At 47.1% G+C, this 23,381-nt stretch overlaps 1 protein-coding gene across 8 annotated transcripts in view; it reads right to left on the bottom strand.

The window, feature by feature from the left end:
• HIVEP3 (human immunodeficiency virus type I enhancer binding protein 3) overlaps nt 1-23,381 on the bottom strand; it is a 217,495-nt gene that overhangs the window by 5,507 nt on the left and 188,607 nt on the right. For 6 of the 8 annotated variants that reach the window (XM_021375167.1, XM_021375172.1, XM_021375169.1 and 3 more), the window contains 3 exons: nt 16,331-16,506; nt 8,704-8,802; nt 2,098-3,143 (listed from right to left, as the gene is read on the bottom strand). In XM_021375167.1, the coding sequence (XP_021230842.1) occupies nt 2,098-3,143; nt 8,704-8,802; nt 16,331-16,506 (1,321 nt within the window). Of the gene's footprint in view, nt 1-319; nt 3,144-8,703; nt 8,803-16,330; nt 16,507-23,381 lie in introns of all 8 variants that reach the window. The other 2 variants (XM_021375173.1, XR_002432459.1) reach the window with 2 other exon arrangements.

Here is a 23,381-nt window from a genome sequence, read left to right as displayed (position 1 = left end):
GGCACACAGCCTGTTGAGGAACAGGCCCAGGAGTTTGGTCATTATCAGTCACCTCCAAAATCCCATCAGAAGATGTCAACACTCCCTGCATCCTTGCATTCCATCAGTACATGGATTACCTCAGTGCCCAAACCAATGTTATCCATTTTTAATGTATTTCCTTAAAGCAGCATTACATCCTCACAGCTGCTAATTGTAAGGATATTTTGCACTGAGAGCATTAACTCTGGTCTGGCACAAAGCACTACCATCAATGGTCCCCACCACCACCCTCATGGTGTGGTCTGCAGAAATCAAGGTTAGCATCCTACCAATTTACCTTTTCCTTTTTCTCCAACCGGTGCTTCACATAGTTTCCTAATGTACATCATGGAGAGATATGTGGCTAAACAGAAATGGATTAATTAGTGATGAGATTATAACTAAACCCCTAAACAGGACTCCCAGGAAGAGGAAGCAACAGAAACTGAAATAAACTTTCTCTTAAGATGGGGTTATGGGATTTGAGGATTCACTGGAGGAATCCCTTATGGAGCTACGGAAAACTGCCTGACCCTGCGAGCTGGATCTCAGTGATGAGGCAGCAGAAAAAGGCAGCAAAAGAGAAAGGAAGAGAGAAAACAAGAACCACAGGAGGTAGCAATGATTTGGTCAGCATTTACCAGCTCCAACACCTGCTCAATGTCACTTATCCACACAAAGTTTTGGCAGAACTGCTGTAGGGATGCTGGAAAACCCCAAGCAAATCCCCCTGATGCAACAGCCACCAAGGGGAGAGGTGACCTGTCGCAGGAGCCTGTGGGAAGAGGCATGGCCATGGTGAGACCTGATGCACAGATGTGGACAAAAGCCTTCTGCCCCAGCTAAGATCATTTGTACGTTTCTAAGTGATGAACACCATTCCCACAAAGGACACTGGTTTGGAGCACAGAAGTCCATGTGAGGTTCATGGGTTCCATGAACCCAGCTCTGAAAGGAGCAGGACAATGAGCAGAAGGGTAATTTAGTATAAATAAAAAGGTGGGAGCAGGCAAATAAGCAGGAATAGGTGCTATTGCCTTCTTTGGGCACTAGGGAGCTTAGAGGACACCAGTGGGTAGTTTTTCTAACAGAGATGTTTCAGAGAAGGAGGAATGGGGTTTTCACAGCCCTGAGGTTCACCCCAAAAGGTACCTGAGAACAAAGGGAAATAGCATTCAAATGGGCAAAAATTTGGGCCTCAAATAACTGATGGTCTCTGGGAAAGTAAGGCAAAGATTCATAGAGGAAAACAGAAGGAAGGAAGCACCAAGAGATGGCTCGCTGCTGTGGACATGACAGAAAGGCAAATGGGGCAACGGGGCTTTTTTAGGGAACACCTGAGTCAGCATCTGTGTGATGGGTCCTCCAGGGCTGGATCTCATGTTCATCAGCACAAATTACAGGAGAGCCAGGCACCTCAGCAGGGAGATCTCTTAGCACGCTACCAGACCCAACGTCTAATTTGCCTGTAGCAGTGGGAGGAACAGGCAATTTGCATTTACCCATAGGGTGTGATATGTCCAACAGAGAGATTAAATGATATTCTGGATGCAGTGGGAAGCACCTCTCCGTGCGGAAGAGAGAGGTGAGATAAAAGCAGAGATGTCCAAACCAACATTCCTCAGCAGTTAATCTAACAGTGGGCTGCATTCATTCATAGCCCACAAGAAAGCTGCAAGGTGTGAGACCCTTGGCTAGCTCCAATCTGGTTCAGGACATCGACAGTAGAAAAATGGGTAAAGTTTCACTTGTGCTGGTGAAATCTAAGAAACCGGTCTGAAATTCACAGGGAAAAGACCTCTTTGTGATGAGTTTTATTAAGTGCACATCCCTACTGCTTGTCTCAGCAGGAAAAGCAAGAATGGGTTGGGTCAGGGAAAGTTGGGTTGGGTTGAAGAGGAGACGACTTTTATTTCCCCTCAGCTGAGATAGGCAGACTGGCAGGTGCAAACCCTTTGCTGCCCACTCTCACTTTTCCCCATACATATTTATAGTTACTTTGCACTTCTGCGTTGCAATACTCAATTAAAATCACACCACAGCACATACGAAGGGGAAAGAGGGGCTTGGACTTACCAACTTGGATTCATAGAGCTGTACATTTTTGCCAAAGAACCTGTGAGGTAGAGGCATCGAAGATAATATTCCATGCTGGGCTTGATATGAGCTTTGAATTTTGTCATCTGCTGCTGATCTGCTCGTCCCAGGCATGTCCTCCTTGCCAGGGGATGGGTACCTGGGTGCCTCCGAGCAGCTCGGGGGCAAGGTTTTCTTCAGTGATAAATACCTGCCCGATGGCATCTCTCTGCTGGGAGATGAGGCCTCTCCCTCTGGAGGAAGGTATGCTCTGGGGGACATCTCTCTCCTGGGGGACAGATGCCTGCTGGGCGACAGCTCGAGCCTCGGCGACGCACACCGCAGTGGGGATGCCTCCCTCCTGGGAGAGACACGTGGGCACGGGGACAGCCCCCTCCCTGGGGACAGGCACCTCAGAGGAGACATCTCCCCAGTGGGTGAAAACCGTTTGGGTGAAGTTTCATTTTTGGTTAACAGGTGCTTTCTCGCTAGCATTGGTCTGCTGCCGCCGCCAGCTCTGCTGGAGTCCTGGCTCGGAGACCACCTTTTCCTTGGGGAGGTGTCTTTTGAGGCTGACGTGTCCATAGCAAGGGACATGGGTGGCCTGGTGACAGACTCTCTTTCAGCAGAAGCCAGTTGTTCGGTAGAAGTCAGAGCTGGTCTGTGGAGACTCAGGATGCTGTGGCACACGGCGATGTCGCTGCTGTCTGCTGACCACCTGGTTTCCAGCCCGCAGGAGGAGCCCTGCTGGCCTTCACCAACTTTTTGGCTGCTGGAAGCAGTTTCTTGGGCTAAGGACGATGCTGTTTCTGTGCCTTCCTCTTGAGAAGCTGGAGAGCCACCTGAAGAGTGCATCAGTGGGGCGGGGTGTTTGGCTTCTGGCAGCTTTAAAGGTGGCTCATCTTGGCTCTCCTCTTCCTCCTCATCTTCATCATCTTCATTGTCATCATCATCGTCAGATTCCTCGAGGTCTGAAAACTGGTGTTCCTCAATAGGCTCGGATCCCTCCCGCCCCTCAGAGTCCTGGAATAGGTCTTCACTGGTTCCTGCACGACAGACAAACACAAAACGAGAAGTGTAAGACACAGACAGAGGGTGGGTTTGTGCTAAACCTGCTCCAAAGTTCTCATGGGACAAGAGGAAGGAAGACTCAGTTGATTCCTAGATTAGTTGCCTTGTACTGCAGCCTTGTCCTCTGTTCCAGTTCTCCTCCTGGTGGTTTCATTGACTTGAGCCCACAAATCCCACCACTGGGATCCCACCACTGCTCTGCCCAAATTTTGGTTCCATCCATTGCTCTGCCAGCACTCTGCCATCAGCCCCTGCTACTGCTGCACACCATCACACAGCCTCTGTTCCTGCAGGAACACAAAAAAATGGTCTTACTAGATATGGAGATGAGCAGCACAATCATTCTTTGATGCGCTTTTTACCACTGTTCGTTGCAATGGTGCCCACAAAACGTCTACAGCTGCCAAAACACAGGCAGCCAACATGTTGGGCCTGTCCTGTCTAGATTATATGACATTTAAATACTAGCAAGACAGGGCTTTTATTAGAAAAGAAAGAACCTCAGTGGTTTTTCCCTTATTCTGATCAAATCTGGCTATAGTGCAGACAAGTCTGGGATGCTTTGGTAATAAGAGACTGTAAACCGTGGAATATTTAAGAAAGTAAATTGTGAAGAATTTGAATTAGAGTATCCCATAGAGTATCCCATAGCCCATAGAGTATCTCTCTTCCACTCAAAGAGCCAGGAGAAGCTTTATGAGATCAGTACCCTCACCTTCTGCTCTGCACAGAGAAAACCTGCATTTCCTATGCCAGATGTGCAGCAGGGCTGGATAAATGAAAACTCAGCCTGCAGAGGTCCGTTGGGAACAGCCACTGGATGTCACTATAGCTCAACAAAATGGCACCGACAGAGGCTTTCCACAAGTCCACACTGCACTGGAGGGGCCCAAAAAACACCACTTTCTCAAACCATGCTAACACCAAGCACCAAGGCAATGGGTGCCATGCTGCTGAGGCACGCTTGGTCACCAGTTGTGCAAGGGAAATGCTGCTTTGACACCTGCACTAATTGCAGCAGCACTCCTGGCCTCTTCCCCCCCCCCCTCCCAGTTCAGCATAGGATGTTGCTCTCCTCTGAACTGAAGTTTTCCATGTAGGGCTGCCATCAGCAGGACGAGCCAAGGGGAGGCTCCAGGGATTCAGAGCGGAGCTGGACCACACCTGGTGGCTTGCAGGAGGAACGTGGCCACACAGGGAGAAGTCCCTGAGATCTGTGGATAAATGCCTGATTCAGCTTACTTTGAATAACAGGGCCTTACTGGTAAATGCTCACAAAGTATTTGGCAACCCTCAGATATCAGTGGAACAAGACATGTATTTAGCAGCTCTCCACCAAGAGCATTGTGCAATGCTTGTATAACGAAGGGGTTTGCTGGGCCCAGGATCCAGCGCTGGGTTATGTGCAAACTCCCAGAGGAGCTGACTTCAGAATAAACATTATTCCAAAAAGGCTCATTCTCCTGTGCATATTTCTTGCCTGGAAAGGGAACGCAGCTCAGTACCAGAGCTATGAGCTATCACTGTCCTGGTTTGTGGGGTCAACATCCACAGGCGTAGGGACGGACAGACAGCCCCAGCCCTGCTGCTGTCTCCTGTGTGGTCTCCTTGTTTTGGCCTCAGTTGCACAGACAGCAAGGTCAGAAGGACAGAGCAAGGGAAATGTGAAGCCAGCTCCGTGCTGGGGTGTTGTTTGCATTTCCCACAGAGGGGAACAGCTCAGTTAGCCCTGGGGCATCCCTAAGGGACGGTGCTGCGGGATCCTCACAGGCTCCATAGAGAGCTCAGACATGGATCTCTGCAGCAGAAAACCATTTTGCTGAGAGGCTGGGGAGAGCAAGGGCACACCAGGAGAAAACAGAGAGGGAGAGAAAATGTCTCCCACTGATGGCATTTAGGGCTCTGCATGCTGTTTCATTACATCTGCGTTACCCTCACAGTATTGCACAAGTCTGGTGCAGTCACACCAAGCCAAACCAATGCAACAGTGAAGAACTATGCTCCAATCTCCTTTTATAGTCACACCCCCTTCTTTCCCCTGCCCCTTAAATAGAAAGAAAAACAATCAAGTGAAATACGGCTCATGCTGAAAATAATCCAGGGAGCTGTAGGAGCGGCTGTTCTCTCCCTGCCTGCCCCCAGAGAGGAGCGCAGCACTCTTCCCGGGCTGGGTTGTGGCACATTTCTATTTTTTTAATTAAACTCCTCAGCAGCAGGCTCTGTTCTGAGCCTCTTCAGGAAGAAGAGAGACGGCTGCGTGTTCCCACATGGGAAGGCGATCTCCAACCCATCACACTGCGACGCAGCTGCAGTCTCTGATTCCTCACTCGCTGTTCTGTCATTCCTATGCTCTTTTCTCATCCATCCACATACCTCCAACGATTACTGGACCAAATATGATTTTCTGACCTTCTTCTCGGCTGTTTTATTTAGGATTTACTTGGTATTTATGAGCAAAGAGCCTCCTGAATATTTGAAATTTCAGCAAGGGTTCGGTGTTAGCTTTAACCAGGTGATAAAGAAGATGGGAGGAGAGAACGGAAACGCTCCACTGACACTGTGCCTTCTGCTTTCACCTTTCTGCATTCCTTGCTGGCAGACGGTCCCCTTTACACAAACACGGATGGTCTCCATCAATGGGAGGAAATGGGGACTGTATATTTTTTGTAATTCTAAAATTACATGGGTTTCTTGCATAATGCAATGAAGTCCAGACAGTGCAATGCATTCCAGCAAGCTGCTGTGCAGCCAACAGTAACAAGGCAAGGAGCCCTGTCCCGGAGCTCGCAGGCTCCTGTCCCTCCACAGGACCTCTCCTTGTTGGTATCCATGTGCCATTGGGGACCAATGATTTAACGATGGTCAAAAAATCACATCCTTGAGCGGATGGTCCCGGCCTTTCTACTGAGCTCTCAGCTTTACATCTCCTCTCTATGAGCAAGGTGGAAGGTTGAGAGCAGCTCATCCTCCTCATCTGGCCCTTTCTGCAAGCACTGCTCTGTGCACTACCTTTATCAGCGCTTAGAATCATAGAATTATAGAATCAGAGAATCCTTAGAGTTGGAAGGGACCTTTAAAAGTCAAGTTGCCCAGGACCTGGGCATCCACCACAGGGACAGGGCATCCACCACATTTCTGGGCAATCTGTTCCAGTGTCTCACCACTCTCACTGTAAAAGACTTTTTCCTTTTTCCTACACTTCAGGAGCCTCTTTTCTCTTTCCCTACCTGGATGCAAGAAGAACTTGGAGAAGAATGGGAGAATCCGGAAAGGGACTGGAACTAAATGATCTTTGAGGTCCCTTCCGACCCAAGCCATTCTATAATTCTATGAACTGGGAAAAGAACTGGGAGAAGAACTCACTGAGAGCAGCCCTGTGGAGAAGGATCTGGGGGTCCTGGTGGACAAAAAGCTCTCCCTTAGGGCAGCTCCTGCAGAATCCTCAACCAGGTTCCCTTTTGGCCATGTCTTCCTGCAGAAAGGCCACAGCTAAGCACAGTGTGTCTCAGTCTGGCCAAAAGGTTGCTCCAAAGAGTTGGGCCAAAGCCAAGAGCCCAGAAAATTTTAATGGGAAGAGAACCACCCCTCGAAGCATGGCAGCACGCCGTTGGCCGCGTGAGTGACATGACTTTAAGAAGGTAAACTGGGGGCAAAGGAGACACAGAGGATGGGAAAGGCACTGTGGCAGTCTCTGGAAATGCCAGTGGAAGTGTGGCAGGGTGCTTCATTTCTCCCATTTCTTTGTTCCCTGACCACCCAGGACTGCATCCAGCCTGAACCAGACCTGAGGCTGCAATGCTGCTGCACCAGGAGACCACGGGGGCTTGGGCTGGTGAACCTGTGCTGTGCCAGCCCTGGATCCCTGCTGGCGAGCTGAGCATGTGACTCTGACGCCAATGCTTTGATTGTTTTTGGGAGGTGCATAGATGGCCTGAACTAGGGTTGTCCAGGGACCTGCAGCTTACTTTGGGATCACTGCATGCAAATGGCCCCAAGACTGATTAATTAACCAACCCAGGGACAAAGCACATGGGCCAATGCAGCTCCCACTGCAAGACCTCACTTAATGATCTTTAATTACCTACAAAGCAGGAAGCATGTGACAGTGCCACATCTCGGGAACCAGCCCCTTTCCCAACAAAGCCTCGGATGGACTCGACCTCGGCAGGGGAGCGGGGTGATAAGCGCTGTTTGTTGTTCCTGCCGAGTTAACATTCCCTGGCTCCCAGCACCGTCTCCAGAACTCGCTCAGCTGATGCTCACTTTATAAAAATAACTGCGGTGCTGCGTGCCTTATGGAGCTCACGTTAACCCGTTGTCAGGCTGCGGCAGAATGGGCCCCAGGGACTGGGGAGCCTGAATGATTTGGGATGAGGCAGAGGAGAGAAAGAATGGGAAATAACCTGACCCTTCGCAGCTGTCACACCACAGCCTCCAATAACTGGGGTGAAATAATTTTTTTCTGGCTCAAACAGACCCATGAGACTTCCCTATGTTCTTCTGGAGACCTTCCTCACCTTTCCCTCAATGTTTCTGAAGGAGGCAGAAGCGCTCATGGCCACCTCGCCCCTGCCCAATGTTGGCCAGCCTCCCCGCAGGGCTGCTTTTTGGGATGACTTCAGGGGAATTCAGCTGCACATCCCACTATAAACCTGTGTGGAAATTACTAAATGAGACAGTTGTGTGTGCTTCTCTCAGCGCAGTCAGGCTCCTGGGTTATAGACCCTTGGACAGACTTTGTGTTCGCTCATAAATGCATGAAAGAAATGAGCAGGTGAGTCAGGGTAAATGTATCTTGTAAAGCATTCGGAATAATGCCACTAAATGTCAAAGCATCATGTTATTTTGGTTCTGCTGGCTCTTTCTCTGCTGAGAAACGTCCAGGTCATTTCATGGTGGCTCACCTTCATCCTACACATAGCAATGACCTGGGGATGAGGGAAGCAGCTGTCCCCATCCTGGTTTATTGATGCCTGCAGTAGTGGGGCAGTGGAGTTGGATCATCCTGCTTCTGTCTGCACCTCCGGACACTGCTCAGGTTTGCTCCCATCAGTCAGAGTCCCCTGGGTCTGCATTGGTTATTTGGAGTGCTCTGGGGTCAGCCAGCCAGTCAGATGGGCAGGTCCCTCGAAGATGTGGAACTTGGGAACAGGGTTTAGTGGGCATGGTGGTAATGGGTTGGACTAGATGATCTTAGTGGTCCAACTGTAACAATTCTATGGTTCTATTATTCTAAGATGATCTTTCCCTTGAGCTCCTTTCCATATTACAGGGTGGCATCTCCTTGGCAGAACCATCAGGGCAGCAGCACGAGCATCTGCTCATGCTCAGCACTGCAGCTCCAGATCCTAACAAGGCGGCCAGGACTGAACTCTGAACCTTCAGCCACAATGCCGTGCTTGCAGCAGCACAGGAAGAGGTTACAGCCCCATGCAAACCTGGAAGGGGCAAAACCACCCCACATCTTCTGCTTGAATGGGAACTGCTTTATCCCAGAGGCAAAAGTCATATATAAGAGATTGTAAAGGATTTTACCTTCTTCGGCTTCCAGATCCACCAGTGAAGATACCAACACGCCCATCTCCTGACATTTTTTGCTGTGGGCTTTTGACTTCATATGCTTAGTCAGATTCCCTGAAAGCAAGCAGAAAACACATTTTGATCAATATGGCTCTTTTAAACTATTATTTATTATTTTGTTTTGCAAGCTCATCAGTAGCGTGTTAATAATTTTGCTCTGAACCAGATAAGGAGACTCTCCGACTATTCCCAGGCCACTATCCAGTGCAGGTAGCCCACGTTGCAAGGCTAAACACCTGATAAGCCACCAGGGGTATGCATTTGGTTTTAGGGGGGAAGGAAGGTCCTGGATTGCTGTCAGTGATGGTGCAACAGAGAACAATTGTAGGAAAGCAGGTAAGAGGAAGATGATCCCCAGTGCAGTGCAGTGGGTAACACCTCTCCCCTTGTCCCAGTTTTGGGGTGTGCCCGGAGCAGAGCAGTGTTTTACCAAAATGAGCACTCCAGATGCCAGCAATGGCGACAAAAAGCAGCCCAAGCTGGAACGAGTCTTGGCTGCCTCTGCCTGAACAGCTGGATACAACTGTAGATAAAAGTAATTAGCAGAGTCAGATGGGAAATGCCATTTCCACCTTGAGGAGCAGTTTGTTCGGCTGGGGAGTGAGCCCTGGGGTGGGCTGCTGGGCTGTTTGATCCATGCTAGTACTTACTCAAGGCTGCATGCATGTGAAGCTGTCTGGAGTGAAGCAATGCAGATGCACATCCCTACAGCTGCACAGGATGGCTGTGGTGGGTTGCCATGCAGCAAAGCAGCAGTAGGGAAAAGCTCTCAACTCCCAGAGCAGGAGCCACAAGTACTCCCAAATCCTGTGCACCAGCTTTGGGCATCACGAGCAAGCCTGCTGAATGCTAACGAGGCTGCCTGGGGCTGGGGGTGGGGAGAGCAGCCCCTGTAAGGGGGTTATGGGATGTGGGATGCTCCCTGCTGCCCTGAGCTGGGATAACCCACAGGCACACGGCCAGGGAAAAGCTCTCTAATCCTAACTCCCAAACTGCAGGCAGGTTAATTAGACAGTTATTAACCCTACTAATCCACCAGGGAAGCACTGAACCTCTGTTGAAGGGGAAAATGAAAATAGGTGGAAAAGGAAAGAAAAAATGAAAGCTAGGAGAAGTAAAGTGAAAATGTCCCATTTCTCCCTTTTCTTTCCCATGTCTCTCCACTGCTGCTGACGAGGGGAAATCCCCGAGGGCTGTTTAATTTCCCAGCACAGCCCAGGAGCAGGTGGAGGGTTTTGAATTCACTGTGATGATGCTATGTGGCATGGGCCCTCCTGTGAGCTGAACACGGGGCTTGTTTTGCTCACAAAAAAAGAAAAAAAAAAATTAAATTAAAAAAAGACTTCTCACATTGAGGACTGAGGTCCCTCCGTTGTCTCCTGCATTACAGAGTAAACCAGTCCCAGAGCTGGGTGGGACATAGGGAAGCCTCCACCAACTTTTCATGTGCTGCTCCAGTGAGTACAAATAAATAAGCTGGACCTGTGATGCCCTCACAGCTCAGAGGGCTGCCACAACCATCCAGCTGCCAAGCGCACTAATTATTTATTTAGCCCATTTTATACGAAATGAAATGGCTCCAACAGGAAAGACCAAGAAAGAGGGACAAAGGCTGACTCTATATCCTCGTGTATCTGGCACTCATCTGGGATGTGGATATGATTCTTGCTCCCAAAGGGTGCTTAGTAATCTAGCGTTGGTAAGAGGGATTTGTTATTTTAAAACTTCATGCTAATGTACTCTTAGCCCCGCAGTGTGACACTCAGGTGTGTGGATGAGGCCATCTTTGCTCAAAGCTCTCTTTCTCTGATTTGGACCAGGAGTTTTGCTGTGGGCCCAAAGCAACGCAGTGGGACAAAAGCACATTCTCACAGACACCTCTGGATCCAGTGAATGGCCATTTTTTTGCAAATGAAAAGCTGCTATGCCAAGAAGTATCCGATCAAAATTTCGACCTCATGGAGCTGGAATTTAATGTTGGACCTAACTACCAAAAAGACAAACTGACTCAGCCCGCTGCAATCAAACCCTGCTGCTGCCTGTCCATCATGATGCATTGCATCTCGCTGCCAAAAATGACCCATTTTTGCTCACTACTACAGCAAAGTATCTGACTGGTTGGCACGCATAGTAAATAAACCCCAGCAAGAGCTTGGTGGGAGCTGGGGGGGGCTGGCTAAGCTGCGGTACCCCAGGAATGGTGGGAAGCATGGCTGGGGGAGGTCCACCAAGGACACCCCCAGACAAGCTCATAAATCCACTGCAATACATCTGGATTTGTCAGGGCAGAACACGAGTTATACAGTGGGATGTAATGATTTGAGCAAAACTCCACTAAAATAAGAAAAACCACTAAAAATCCCCGTGGAAGCGAACGTGTGCCAAATCCCAAGAGCAACTCATTGCAAGTGTTGCTTTCTTTTCCCCTTCTACTTCTTTCTACTCTGCTTCCCCTCTCTTTTCATCCTTGCTGGGTTACTAAGGGCAGTGCCCACACACCAATGGGAAAGGTGAGGGTGCAGAGCTGTCTGTGGCAACCCCCCAGGCAGGAGCATTTCCCTACATGCACACAGAGTTCCACAATACTGGAAATGCTGCTTGCCTTTATGGGAAGGGAGGCTCAGGGGGTGGACTCCCATCTGAGCTCAGTTTGCGTCATTTCACGGAAGCTAAAAGCTGGAAGCTGCTTTAAAGCAAGAAGCAAAGTTATCATCTTGGGAGCAGTTTGGAGGAGGATAATATTTATCTTATCAGGGTTCTTCCAAGAGTTTGTGTTTTAGGACCCTTTAATTAAATGCCCTTCAGCACATTTCCAGTAAAATCAACACTTTTGCCTAAGTAAGAGCTGGACATGGATCCTAGAAGGAAGGACTCAGCTACTTGTTGCCTTGCTGAGTGCTGGTTCCTAACTTAAAACAAAATAATAATAATAACATTGCTTCCTTGGAAACAGCTGGAAACATATCTGAAGGAACAAGAGGGAAACTAGCAGATGGTGAGCTGGGCTTAGGCTGCAGAACAGTCCAACCCAATCCTAAGCAAGTGGGTGATCCTGACCGAGGTTCAGAAGGAGCTCCCAGATTTGAAATAGCTGATTATATTGAAATAAATTCAGGGAACTGTGCAAATGGTGCCTCCCCCCCAGCCCAAGCACTGCTGCACTGGAGCAGCACAGGGATGGGCTCCCTCTTACGCCTGCGTACAGCTATGTGCTGCTGGCTGCTTGAGCTCTTCTGCTGTTGTGAAGTCTTATTCTGGACTTAAAGCAGCTTAAGTACTTGTGTTGTTTTGAGAAAGCTAAAACTGCGCTGTTCCAAAAGCAGCTTAAGAGGGACTAGAAGTGATTTTCCATTTAAATTAAAAGAGGGAAATCAATTCTTCAGAACGTCCATTATAATATTCTAAAGGTGGTGGAGTTAAAATAAAAATCAGGGGACGGAAACGTTAAGATTCTTGGAAAAATTAACTTGTCCACATCGGACGCACACCGTGCTTTCTGCTCCTCCTATTAATTGTGAACAATTTAACAACAATAAATACCAACAAACACCCAATGGCATGACCTCGGCATCCAAGGCAACGTCGTGATACTGATACTCACTACTTGCCAGGACTTGAGTTATTTTCATCTTCCTTTAAAATAGTGTTGAAGGAGAGCAACAGCAACTCCATCACTGGCAACTCCCATTTTGCTGTGAGACACATTCACACCCAGAGGATAAGCAATAGGTAATGCTCTTCATCCCAGATAAACCCTTGAAATAGGGTTTATGTGGGACTTAAATAGTGCACAGGTCTGGAGATGACGTCCCCCACAGAGGCTCTCAAAGAAGGAAAGCTTTAATTTGGATCATTTCTTGGGCAAAAGATTCCAATTTGCTTTAAATGGTGTTATTATCTTTTATATTGACTTGAAATACTAAAGGAGAGAATTGAGCATCCAGCCTGCATGGATACGGGCTATGAAAAGCCAGCCATCTTCTGGAGCATGCCATCATCCTGTGCTAACTGATCTTCCAGAAAGTTACCCAGGCTGGTGTTCAAAATCGAGAGAATTAGCACATTTCCCATGGAAGCTTGTGCTACGCTTAATAGCTGCCTAATATTTCACTCGAATTTGACTTTCATCCTTCATTCCTTCTATTTTTATTTTTTTTTTTTTTTTGCCCTTTTCTCCGTGTTTCTCCTCCTGCTTGGACCAGTGGCTCCTTCCCTGTTCCCAGCAACAGTGCAGGGATATTTGGCAATCCGGCCGTCGCTCTGCCCTGCTCTAGCTGAGTTAATTCCTGCGGAGCGTTCCGCCAGTTGGACCAGCTCTGGAGTTTCCAGAGAAGCTTAGCAGATCTCTGAGTCTGTACAGCAGTAATAATAATAAACTGAGCAGCCATAACCCTGCCTTTAAGGGCTGAGGGGTAACGCATTCAATACATTTGCATGTTCAATAACCGCAGTGCCTGTCGTGCACTGATTTAAGGAACTGAGAGCTAATTTATTAAGGGCTATGGCTGAGGACATGGAGAAGTCTGGCGTCTGGGAGCTGGGAGTGGAGCAGACTGTCAAACGGGGATCTCCAGCCAACACTTCTTACATGAACGCAGAGCTCCCTGTCCCTTCTGACCTCTGCACAAAGACGTGGATGTAGTCTGCTGCTCCACACGGTTCTTCCAGAAATTTTAAGAAATATCAAGCAATCCAGACGTGCTGCGAGTCTGAAAGCAAGCAATGGCTGTGGGAGAGGACAATGCGTGCACAGGGTGGGAAATTCAAGTGCTAGCATTGCCCTAGCCCTGGGTCACCCATGGAAGGGAAAGGGCAGGGACAAGGGGACAGCTCACAGCTCCTTGTCTTTCCCAATGGGAAAACTGCTGCACTGCACCTTCTGTATTTCCATCCCGGTAAGAAACAATGAAGAAGCAGCATAATTGCTTTAAACAACCTCTCTGAGGCCACAGCAACAAACCTCTTAGGAGAGCACTGCTACGGAGTGGAGGCAGAGACACCTCATTAAAGAGGTACGTTGATATCTCATCCAGAAATGTAAAATCAAACCAAATTACAAATGAAATTTCCAAGGCTGCTCTTTCCATCAACTGAGTGAACAGGAAAAAAAAATCTCATGGAATTGCTTTAAAATAATAATAATAACTAAAAAAAACATTTCCCTGTAGTTCTTAACTCGGTGGAACAGCTTTGCTTGCAAAGAAAGAGATGCACAAAAAGCAGACAAACAGCATAATTAGTGAATAGGGGGAAATACTGAAAGCTCTTTCTTTTACAAAAAGTTTTCCCAGCTCTTGGAACACAAGTATGTATTTTCAAGGGGGAGAGGGGCACATTTTAACCAGATAAAGATCCTCATTAAAATTATAATAAAAAAAAAAAACGTTAAACCGCTTCCAGCCTACTTGAGAGCTTCAAGCATTAGATCATGCTGGAGAGATCTACCACAGCCAAAATGAAGACAGACCCATAGATATTCCCCTTGAGTTTACACTGAACGCTAAAATTAACCTTGGAAAGCTGATTTCTAAAAGAGCTTCAGCTCAGCTTATATTTTTGCAAGCGCAGTCCGGTAGCAAGAGCTCCAGCTTCTCCATTCTGCAATTAACTGCGGTTGCAAAACTGCCCACCAGGAAGGAAGACCCTAATGAATCAGGGCCCCAACCAACTTCTTCTAGACTTCTGCAAAACGAGCTGTGAAATCCCTAGTTCTGCAAACCAGACCTCTGCTTCAGACTCCATCACTGACTGCAACAATTCTGCAACTGGGCTTCAACTGATGATGTTATCAGCACACAAGGATGATTTTTTTCTTGCTTTCCAATAACAGTTTCAAAGGTCCTTATGTTCCCATCAGCAAAGCAAACAGATTTTATCCAAGTGCTGCAAAGTTATGTGCAGTATGAGCAAGCCTGCAGGGCTTTGACTGTCACCCTCTTTCCAAAAGGAGCCATGATCATGCAATTCCAAGTTACCATCATGCAACCACTTGTCCTAAGATTGCTCATTCCGGGAAGTTCTGCCCCCCTCATGCATCCATATGCGAATGGATAGTTTTGCATTGAAATCCCAGAGCAAACTGATTTTGGAAGGAAGCATTCCCATGCTGCCTTCCCCACTAAGCTGAAGAAGGGAAATCCTTTGGGAGGCAAGCATCTATTTGCAGGTGTTGCTTCAAGGCAGCAGAGATGGAGAGCAAAGCAGCAAGAGAGATGGTGGAAAAGATGGATTCATTTCATCACCCTGAACAAAGGCCTAACAGGAGCATGATGGAAAGCAAGGTGAAGTGACGGAAGAGGTTGAATGGATTCACCTCTCAAAGGAAAACCTCGGAACAAAGGAACCAAAGTAAGAGGGAAGGAGAAAGAAAATGGATCAGAGAGAGTTCCAGGTGGGGAAGGAGAGGAAGAACCATGGCTTGGATCAGCTGCATGTGTCTGACGAGAATTTGGCCTCAAACATGGTATCACTTCCCCATGCCCGCATACACTTGCTGATTCCCAACACGTTGTTACCCAGAAATCCCCCACAACTTAACCTCCAGCCCTGGGCATGGCCCCAGTGAGTCACCCAGCAGCAGGGTCACTTGTTTAGCACTGAGGCACAGACATGGCCATCAATGGCACTTCTGGGCCAGCAGGCATGACATGGCCCATGCAGCACCCAGGGCCTCCTCCCATGTCTTTGCTGTGCCTCTTTCTTGGTTACAGTGGGGTTCTGGGATGCTGATGCTGTTCTTGAGAAATTAACTCTGCCATCTCTGCAATTTTCTGAGGTTTGCAAGGATGGAGCTAGAGATGATGGACACGTTATATTCATGTCGAGCTATAGGCGAGACACCAAACTCAGCATCTTTATTGCAAGATTTGATACAACCAAAGATGGAGAGCAGAACTGTGAAAGCCATGGTGCCAGACTCTTATGAGAAGTCAAAGGATTTGGGCCCTTCTGGCACTTTTGACAATTTTCCCCAAAGTCCATGGGAAAAGACTTTCATTTTTTCAGATATGATTTCGCATGTTCCTGACATGTTCTACTTGCACAAGGTCTGAGGCAATGATGGAGGCTGCTTGTGAAGAACAGCTGGAGGCAGTGAGGCTGTGGGTCACTAATGACTAGATGACCTGGGATGGAGGTCTTTAGAGAAAAGGTCTGTTCATATGATATAGAAAATGCTGAAGTTGCATGCAACTGCAAAGGATGAAAATGTGCAGCGCAAATACCGATCCTGAGAGCACGAGCATACAAAGCCACCCAATGCCTGTCTCCAGGTGCTTGCCCAGGGACCCAGGAGCTCCTTGTCCTCGTTCTGCCATGGTTTTGTTCACAAATCCCTGGTAGCAAAGCTGTGTTTCCAATTTTCTCCTTTAAGAAACAGGACGGAGGATGGAGCAGACTCGGGATGCGCAACAGATTCAGGGCTGGTCCTGTTGGGTAATTCCAGCCCATTTCGGACTCCCTCATCCCCCTCCCTCTGCCTCATGGGGTTTTCCAGGCCTGGGAAGGCCTTCCCTTCCCCTTTGCAAGCACCCCATGAAGTCAAGACACTGAGCAGAGGAGCTAGGAGCTGACTGTCTCTTACCTTTGGTTTTAAAAGCAAAGTTACAGTACTTGCAGACATATGGCCTGACGTCTGTGTGCGTGCGAATGTGTTTCTTCAGCATGCTGGGTTTCTTGCAGCGAATTCCACACTCCTCACATACATACTTCCCTCTTCCACGGCCTCGCACATACACATACTCTTCGTTTGATTTGTACCTATGAGCAACAGGTGTCATGATAAAAAAAAAAAAAAAAAAAGAATATTCCCACCTCAAAAGTAGTCACAACTTTCCTGGGTTAATTCAGCATGTTATTGACACCATCGGTCTCATTTACCATTTGCTAGCTCTGGGTAATTAGGCTAAATACAAAATATCTTTTGCCCAGAGACCTTCTTCCTCTTCTGGAACACATTTTTAATGTCTTACGTCTTCCTCTGTACAGACAAATAGCAAAAGCCTCAGGTCAAGTCACAGGGTCACCCAAATGTCCTGATTTTCCCCATCCTCAAACACAAAGCACTCATAACAGTCTGAATAATACATGTCGCAGTCCAACCCGGTGGCCTGAATCATCTCTCTCTCTCAGCTGTGCTATGCTTTAAAATATGCACATTCTGTCACCATCCCCTGCAAAGTACTGAGGAATACGTCCCAGATAGATCTCTTATGACACTGCCTTCACACCCACTGGGACAACAGCAAATGCCATTGGAACCAACCACAGTGCCACACTACACCTGGGGTAGAATGAGAGACCTGCACGATACCTCTTGCTAGAATAAGAGACACCCAGAATGGACACAATGCAAGGAAATACCATTTTAAAAAAAAATATATCATGCTAACTCTAAATGACCACAGACTCAAGGCTCTTATCCTTGGCACAATATCATGACTTGGATTTACCCAAGAGAATAACGTCGGCCATCCTTCCTTTGCATTATAAATTCATTTATTTTCTGTCCACACATTTGCACATAGGGAAGGCCACATGATATAGGTTTGAAAAATATTTGCAAATGAGACCGATCATTTAGCCTCCTGCTGCTTAGCAAATGGAGTCTGTAATTTCCTTACGTGCAGCACAAGAAGAAGGTAACACAAAGCTGGCTCCCAAAGAGGCCAAACTGTTGAAGTGTGTCACTTCTTGTAACTCTTTTTTTCCACCCAATATGAAAAATGTCTGGTCTTCCAAAAGCCCTGAACATCCACACTTGGAAATAAGATTGTCCAGAGCATCATAATAGAGGACCCAAAGACACACAGCAACATCAGCCACCCTCTAGCATTTGACAAAGTCTAATCCAAACCAGGATGGGGAGAAAACCGCATCTGCTCTGGAGAGAAACTGAATAGGAACAGCAGCACAAAGTACAAGGGATGCTCGAGTGCTTCAATATGTGAAGGTGTAGCTTAAAAAAATTAAATGTATTTATAATGTCAAAAAAAAAAGGCAATTACCATTTAAAATGGAGTAAAATATACACAAAGATCATGAATCTGGCCCTGAGCTGAGATGGTGGTAGCAGTATAGTCTGCACAGGGTGCATCCAAGAAACTACATTTCAGTTACCCTCCGGTGTGGATTTTAAAGTAAGGAGGTCACACTGTATGAACTCTTTCATCTCCTACCCAGGCAGAAAGCACGTGGCCTTGGCCCCATTTCATTTAATTCATGAGGAAGCACAGAGGTAACTTCTTTTCCACCAAACAGACCTTATGGCAAAGTTCTTGTTAGTTGAGCTGGTGTCTGAGGAGCACACACAGCCTCCAGCCCTGTCCAGCTCTCTCCACTTAACCTTACAGATACAAGGATACTCATAATTAATGGCTAAGAGTGGCCAACGGCCCTGCTTCATTAAGGGTACCCATAATTAATGGCCAAGGGTGGCCAATGGCCCTCCTTCACTCAGTGTACCCATAATTAATGGCCAAGGGTGGCCAATGGCTCTACTTCATTCAGGGCACCCATAATTAACGGCCAAAGGTGGCCAATGGCCCTTCTTCGTTCAGTCAGTGATTTAATGGGAAAGCAACAAAAGGGACCCAGGAATCCTGATCCTTCTGTTCCAACTCGTGTTTCAGGCTTCCTCCTGCCCCTCCTTTCTTTCTGTCATTGCACTGGTAATCACATTGCCATTTAAAAAATGAAATTGCACCTTTATCAGCCTTGTACTTGCACTACCCTTAATTACACTCTCACATGGAAACCTCTAAGCAAGTCCTTTGTGTCCAGCAGTCCCTCTGTAGGGCTCATTAAAGCTATCAGGACTGGCTTTCCCTGGATAAAAATTGACAAGTGATTTAATCTGAAATTAGCCTTGCAGTTTATCTGACGCTGCGTGAGACTGAGCCATCCTTCAGTACAGATCTTTTTCTACATCTCAAGGAGCAGAGAAGCAGAGAAAGAAAGGTGATCCAAAGAAACACCAAACCAAATGAGGAGAAACAAGGCAGGTGAGGCTGCCATAACGCAGGGACTGCTGCAAACGCCATCTGTCTGCACTGGAGGCTGTAATATGTTTATGGAGATAATTGCTTCAATATGAAGCTGGTTTCTCTGCGGATCTAATACGCTCGTATGATTTGCATCAGAAAGACAAATTGATGACAGCACGTTTCACGTGAAGATTTACCCTGGACAAGGGACCTTCCTGCTCCATTGCATGTGCTGTAACCGGATTCCTCTGATATCCACAGTTGGAGTTTGTGTCAGCAAATCTGTGCTTCTCTTCTAGAGCATTGTGGAATTCATAATCCTGCAGTTAGCAACTTAAACCTCCTATGGTGCCACGGCTCCAATCTAATGCTGAGATGATTTGAAACCCAGGAGGCTAACTGGTCATTACGAGCTCGGAGACTAATTTGGAAATAGCTCTTTGAAACAGACACATGAAAGGATAAAAATTCCGTTATTGCATGCATTTTTTGAAAGCTTGTTTGCTGTGCACTGTGCCAGCCAATGTACACGTGTTGAGCTTCCTGCAACCACTACAGACACTTCTCAGAACTAAGGGGACTGGCACAGCCATGGCACTGGCTCCCATACCAGGGACCAGGCGGCCCCAGCAGCTGCCAGGGGTGGAGATAACACCAAACTGCACCACGTTTTGTCTCTACTCTTTCCCTTGAACTTAGCTGAAACCAAAAACCATCGAGTATTTATTCCTCTGCAAGTTTTAGGGGTTTAGGTTTTACTGTTTGCTGCTGCAAATATCTGGCTATCCTCTTTAGCCACAGACACTTCTTTTTCCTATTTTTTTTTTTTCTCGGTGCTGTGAGCTACATCCAAAAATCTTCACGTGGATGAAAACCACACGACAGAGGTTGTAGAGCAGGGGGGGAAGGAAGTGTTGGTGGCTGGCAGGTTTCGGGGGCACCCATTGCTCCAGACACAGCTGGGTTGAATCACTCCTCCCCTCCTGCTTCCTGCAGCCACCGGGAGCTCTCCTTGCCCTGGAAGGCCTTTGTTAATGTTGTTTTGCCTCAGCACATCACATAACTGATTCTATTTGCCAGTCAGACTTAGGCACCCTGACTTTGCCAATATCCAACATTTTAAGCTCAATGGTACAGAACACCCCCAGTTAATTTTGCAGTGAGTGAACAAGTATTTCCTCAGCCGGTTTGGATGTTTGTTCAACTCCCATGTTTGCTTTTCAGATCTCTTTACACAGCAACAGGAATCAGATATCCGATCCTTTCCCGAGCTGCCGCAATTAGTTCTCAGTCAAGTGACCCGAGCAGCTCCAGTTGTTGCCTTCGGTGTAAGTCCTCTGCTTTTATTGATGGCCCATTTTATCTGTCATCAGGCTGCCCACTCATCTGGCTCACCTAAATCCTTCGGAAGTCTCTGACTGTCTGCCCTGGTATTAGCTGATCTAATTTATGTCTTATGCCACCTGCAAAATGTGACAGATTGCTGATAAATGCATAGCTATTATAATGTCACTAATTACCTGGACGTTTATTGCCTTTATCACAGCTCCCTACTGGACAATCACAGCACTTCTCCCATGGTGATGCCAGCAATACCCTCTCTAAATCTCCACGTGCAGCACAAGTACTTATCCTTACCCACTGCATGCCCTATAGAGGGAGGTGGGAACCCTTCACAGGTGTGTCCTGAAGGCCAGACAGTTTATAGGAAATCTCCCTCAACTCAAGCCAAACGACAGCAGAACAAACAAGTATTTCTTTACAAAATCCAGAGTAGACAATGTCAGTTACAGGTTTCTAAAAGCATCACAGAAACCTTTTAGTATCCTGATGTACCAGATGGGAATATCACACCAAGACAAACAGGAATTTCTGAAGAATGATGCAGCAGGGCAGGGTATGGAGACGGGAGCATCTGGCACAGAAATCTCCCAGTAATTATCTTTTGCAAACAGCCCTTGCCAATCCCCAGACACTGCAATACATCTCATGACCAAGCTGTGAATGCTGATACAAACACAGGGGACATTAACTCATTTTTGTAGATTTAATTTCAGTACATAAAGTGGGAACTTCTTCATAGAAACCTCTTTGTGGTCTCCTTCTGTGCACCAGGCTTGCTGAAATTTTGTATTTGTGTCTCACCCGTGATGAAGGTCTGGAGGAGCACAACAACTGTGTGTCATTTATCAGTAAATATCTTCATGGAATAGTTGTAAGGCATCAAAGACAAATGCATTATTATCAGACTGAATCTCCATTTGCCTTCATCAGGGGATGTACTAGTCATGGATTTCTTGCTGCTGTTTTTAACATTTACCAGCACTGACTAATCCTGCTTAGAGAATTGAATAGGTTAAATTAGATGAGCACCAAATACTGTTATTTCAATGTCAAGTCACATCAAAAGAAGACCTTACTTTTCCAAAGTATTTTAAAGTATTTTGCATGTAAGACCTTCAGTCCCACTAATATGCAGTGCCCCTAAAGCGGAAGGTGTTGGTTGCAATCACCCGTAATCCTGTAATCTGTACGGGAAATAAAGAGATGATCAAAGAACCAGCAGCTTTGCATGGAAACCCCCAAGATTAGCCATTGGTGGTACTTGGGTACATGGTGTAGTGAGCAATATTGGTGGTAGGTGGATGGTTGGACTTGATGATCTTAGAGGTCTTTTCCAACCCGAATGATTCTATGATTCCATGATTGACTGAAGGACCAGCACATAATTCATGTGGATACAAGCATATGTCAAGCATGGGACAGCATTACTGCTCGGATGGAAGCTCCTTGGCAGGGCTGCTGTCCTACAAGCAAAATGCCCATTAGCTCCTCAGCAATGCTGGTCACCATGACTGCAAAGCATACATGGACCCAATGAGAAACTCTGAAGACAGCTTCAGAAATAAAAGCACACCACTCGTTTCCTCTCTGCAGGAATCCGAGCATAGATAGGAGGAGTAGGAATTCTACTGCAAAAAAATAAAAAAAATTTTAAAAATCACACAGGGCAGCTCCAGCTGAAGTTACCCTGTCTGCTTTTTATAACATCCCTGGTGGGTCCTCATTGCTTGGATTTTACCAAGGGCAATTTTCCACATTTGAATGGGAAACAATAAAGTGGGTGTATCCCCACACTGCACTCCTTGTGATCATGGCTCTGTCTGCACGACCTTGGTGGCACTGGGGCAGTGTGGGACATGTCAGCTGCTTCAGAAGCAATACAAGCACCATGGGTGGGCACTGTCCAAAGGCAGATCAATGATCCTCCAGTTTGCCTACAAAAATGAACACTGGCAGAGCCCATATTTCATGGAAAAAGAAGCCATAGGAGTCTCGTCCTATAGCTCTGTACTATGACATGGCAGCCAGACCACCAGGACATGGGGAGGTCAGTGCAGGAACATCGAGTCAAAGGAAATCTCTCCTCAACTGACCACATCTGGAACGTTGTGTTTCAGAATTGGAACGACAAAAGCAAACCAGAAAAAAAATGAGAGGGAAGCAACCTCCCTGCTGATGTAAAGATGAATTTGGGAGGAAAACATGCAAAAAGTGAATGGTTCAAACAACATACACAACTGCAGATAAATGAAAGTGGTAAGGACAGGCTAATCACCTGGAGAGACGTACACAATGGTCAGGATGAGGAGACATTTCTTTACTATCAATGGTTATCACAGAATCATAGAAGGGCTTGGGTTGGAAGGGACCTCAAGGATCATCAGGTTCCAACCCCCTGCATTAGGCAGAACTGCCAACTACTAGGTGAAGTGCTAGATCAGATTGGCCAGGGCCCCACCAACCTGGCCTTGAACACCTCCAGGGAGGGGCGTCCTCATCTACCAGGATGCCCAGGTCCTTCTCAGCAGAGCTGCTCTCAAGGAATTCTCCCACTCTGTATACGTATCTGGGATTATCTTGGCCCAAGCACAAAACCTTGCACTTTGCTTTGTTGAACCTCATTAGGTTCACACGGGCTCACCTTTCAAGTTCATCAAAGTTCCAAAGAATCCTCTGAACTGCAGAGTGAAAACAAGAAATGGAAAATTTAGGCTAGAATATGAAAAAAGATGGGCAGCATTCTCAAGTAGGCTTACCCTTCACAGAAGTATGGCATGGATTTAAGCAGTGTAACACCTGCCATGTGCTCAGGCTTTGCAGCACCTCTCTCTGGGTACAGCTTCTTGCTGCAAATCCACTGGAGGAGCTGACACACATTTTGACACCTCTGTAACACACACAGTGGTCTCCAAGGGCCGACAAACAGCCAGAGTGAAAGCAACACAGAAAATATGCAGGAACAACCCAAACACCGAACACTTTTAAAGGCATTTCTCCATCAGCAAAAGCAAATCCTTCTGCCAACAGAGCCTACTTCGACTGAGAAGGAACAAGAGGATTTGTGCCTGTGTGAGCTGATCTGCACCAGGAGGGCAGCTCTACCACCCTAACCTGGAACAGATCTTTGAGCAGTGTGGTACACCCAACACCAACCATGGGATCTCCTTCAGTTACATTAATCCAGCACAGAGAAAGCTCAACACCAGCAAATGTTGTATATGGATGTAGAGCTGCAAAAACGGTGCAGTGTGTTATTACTCCTCTGAGTGTTATGCCCGAGTGAAAGCTTGATTTAATTTTGGGTTC

The sequence above is a fragment of the Numida meleagris genome, chromosome 22, assembly GCF_002078875.1.
Source record: "Numida meleagris isolate 19003 breed g44 Domestic line chromosome 22, NumMel1.0, whole genome shotgun sequence".
Lineage (NCBI taxonomy): Eukaryota > Metazoa > Chordata > Aves > Galliformes > Numididae > Numida > Numida meleagris.
The sequence above is the reverse complement of the archived record's forward strand: the minus strand, read 5'-3'. Positions and strand labels throughout refer to the sequence as shown.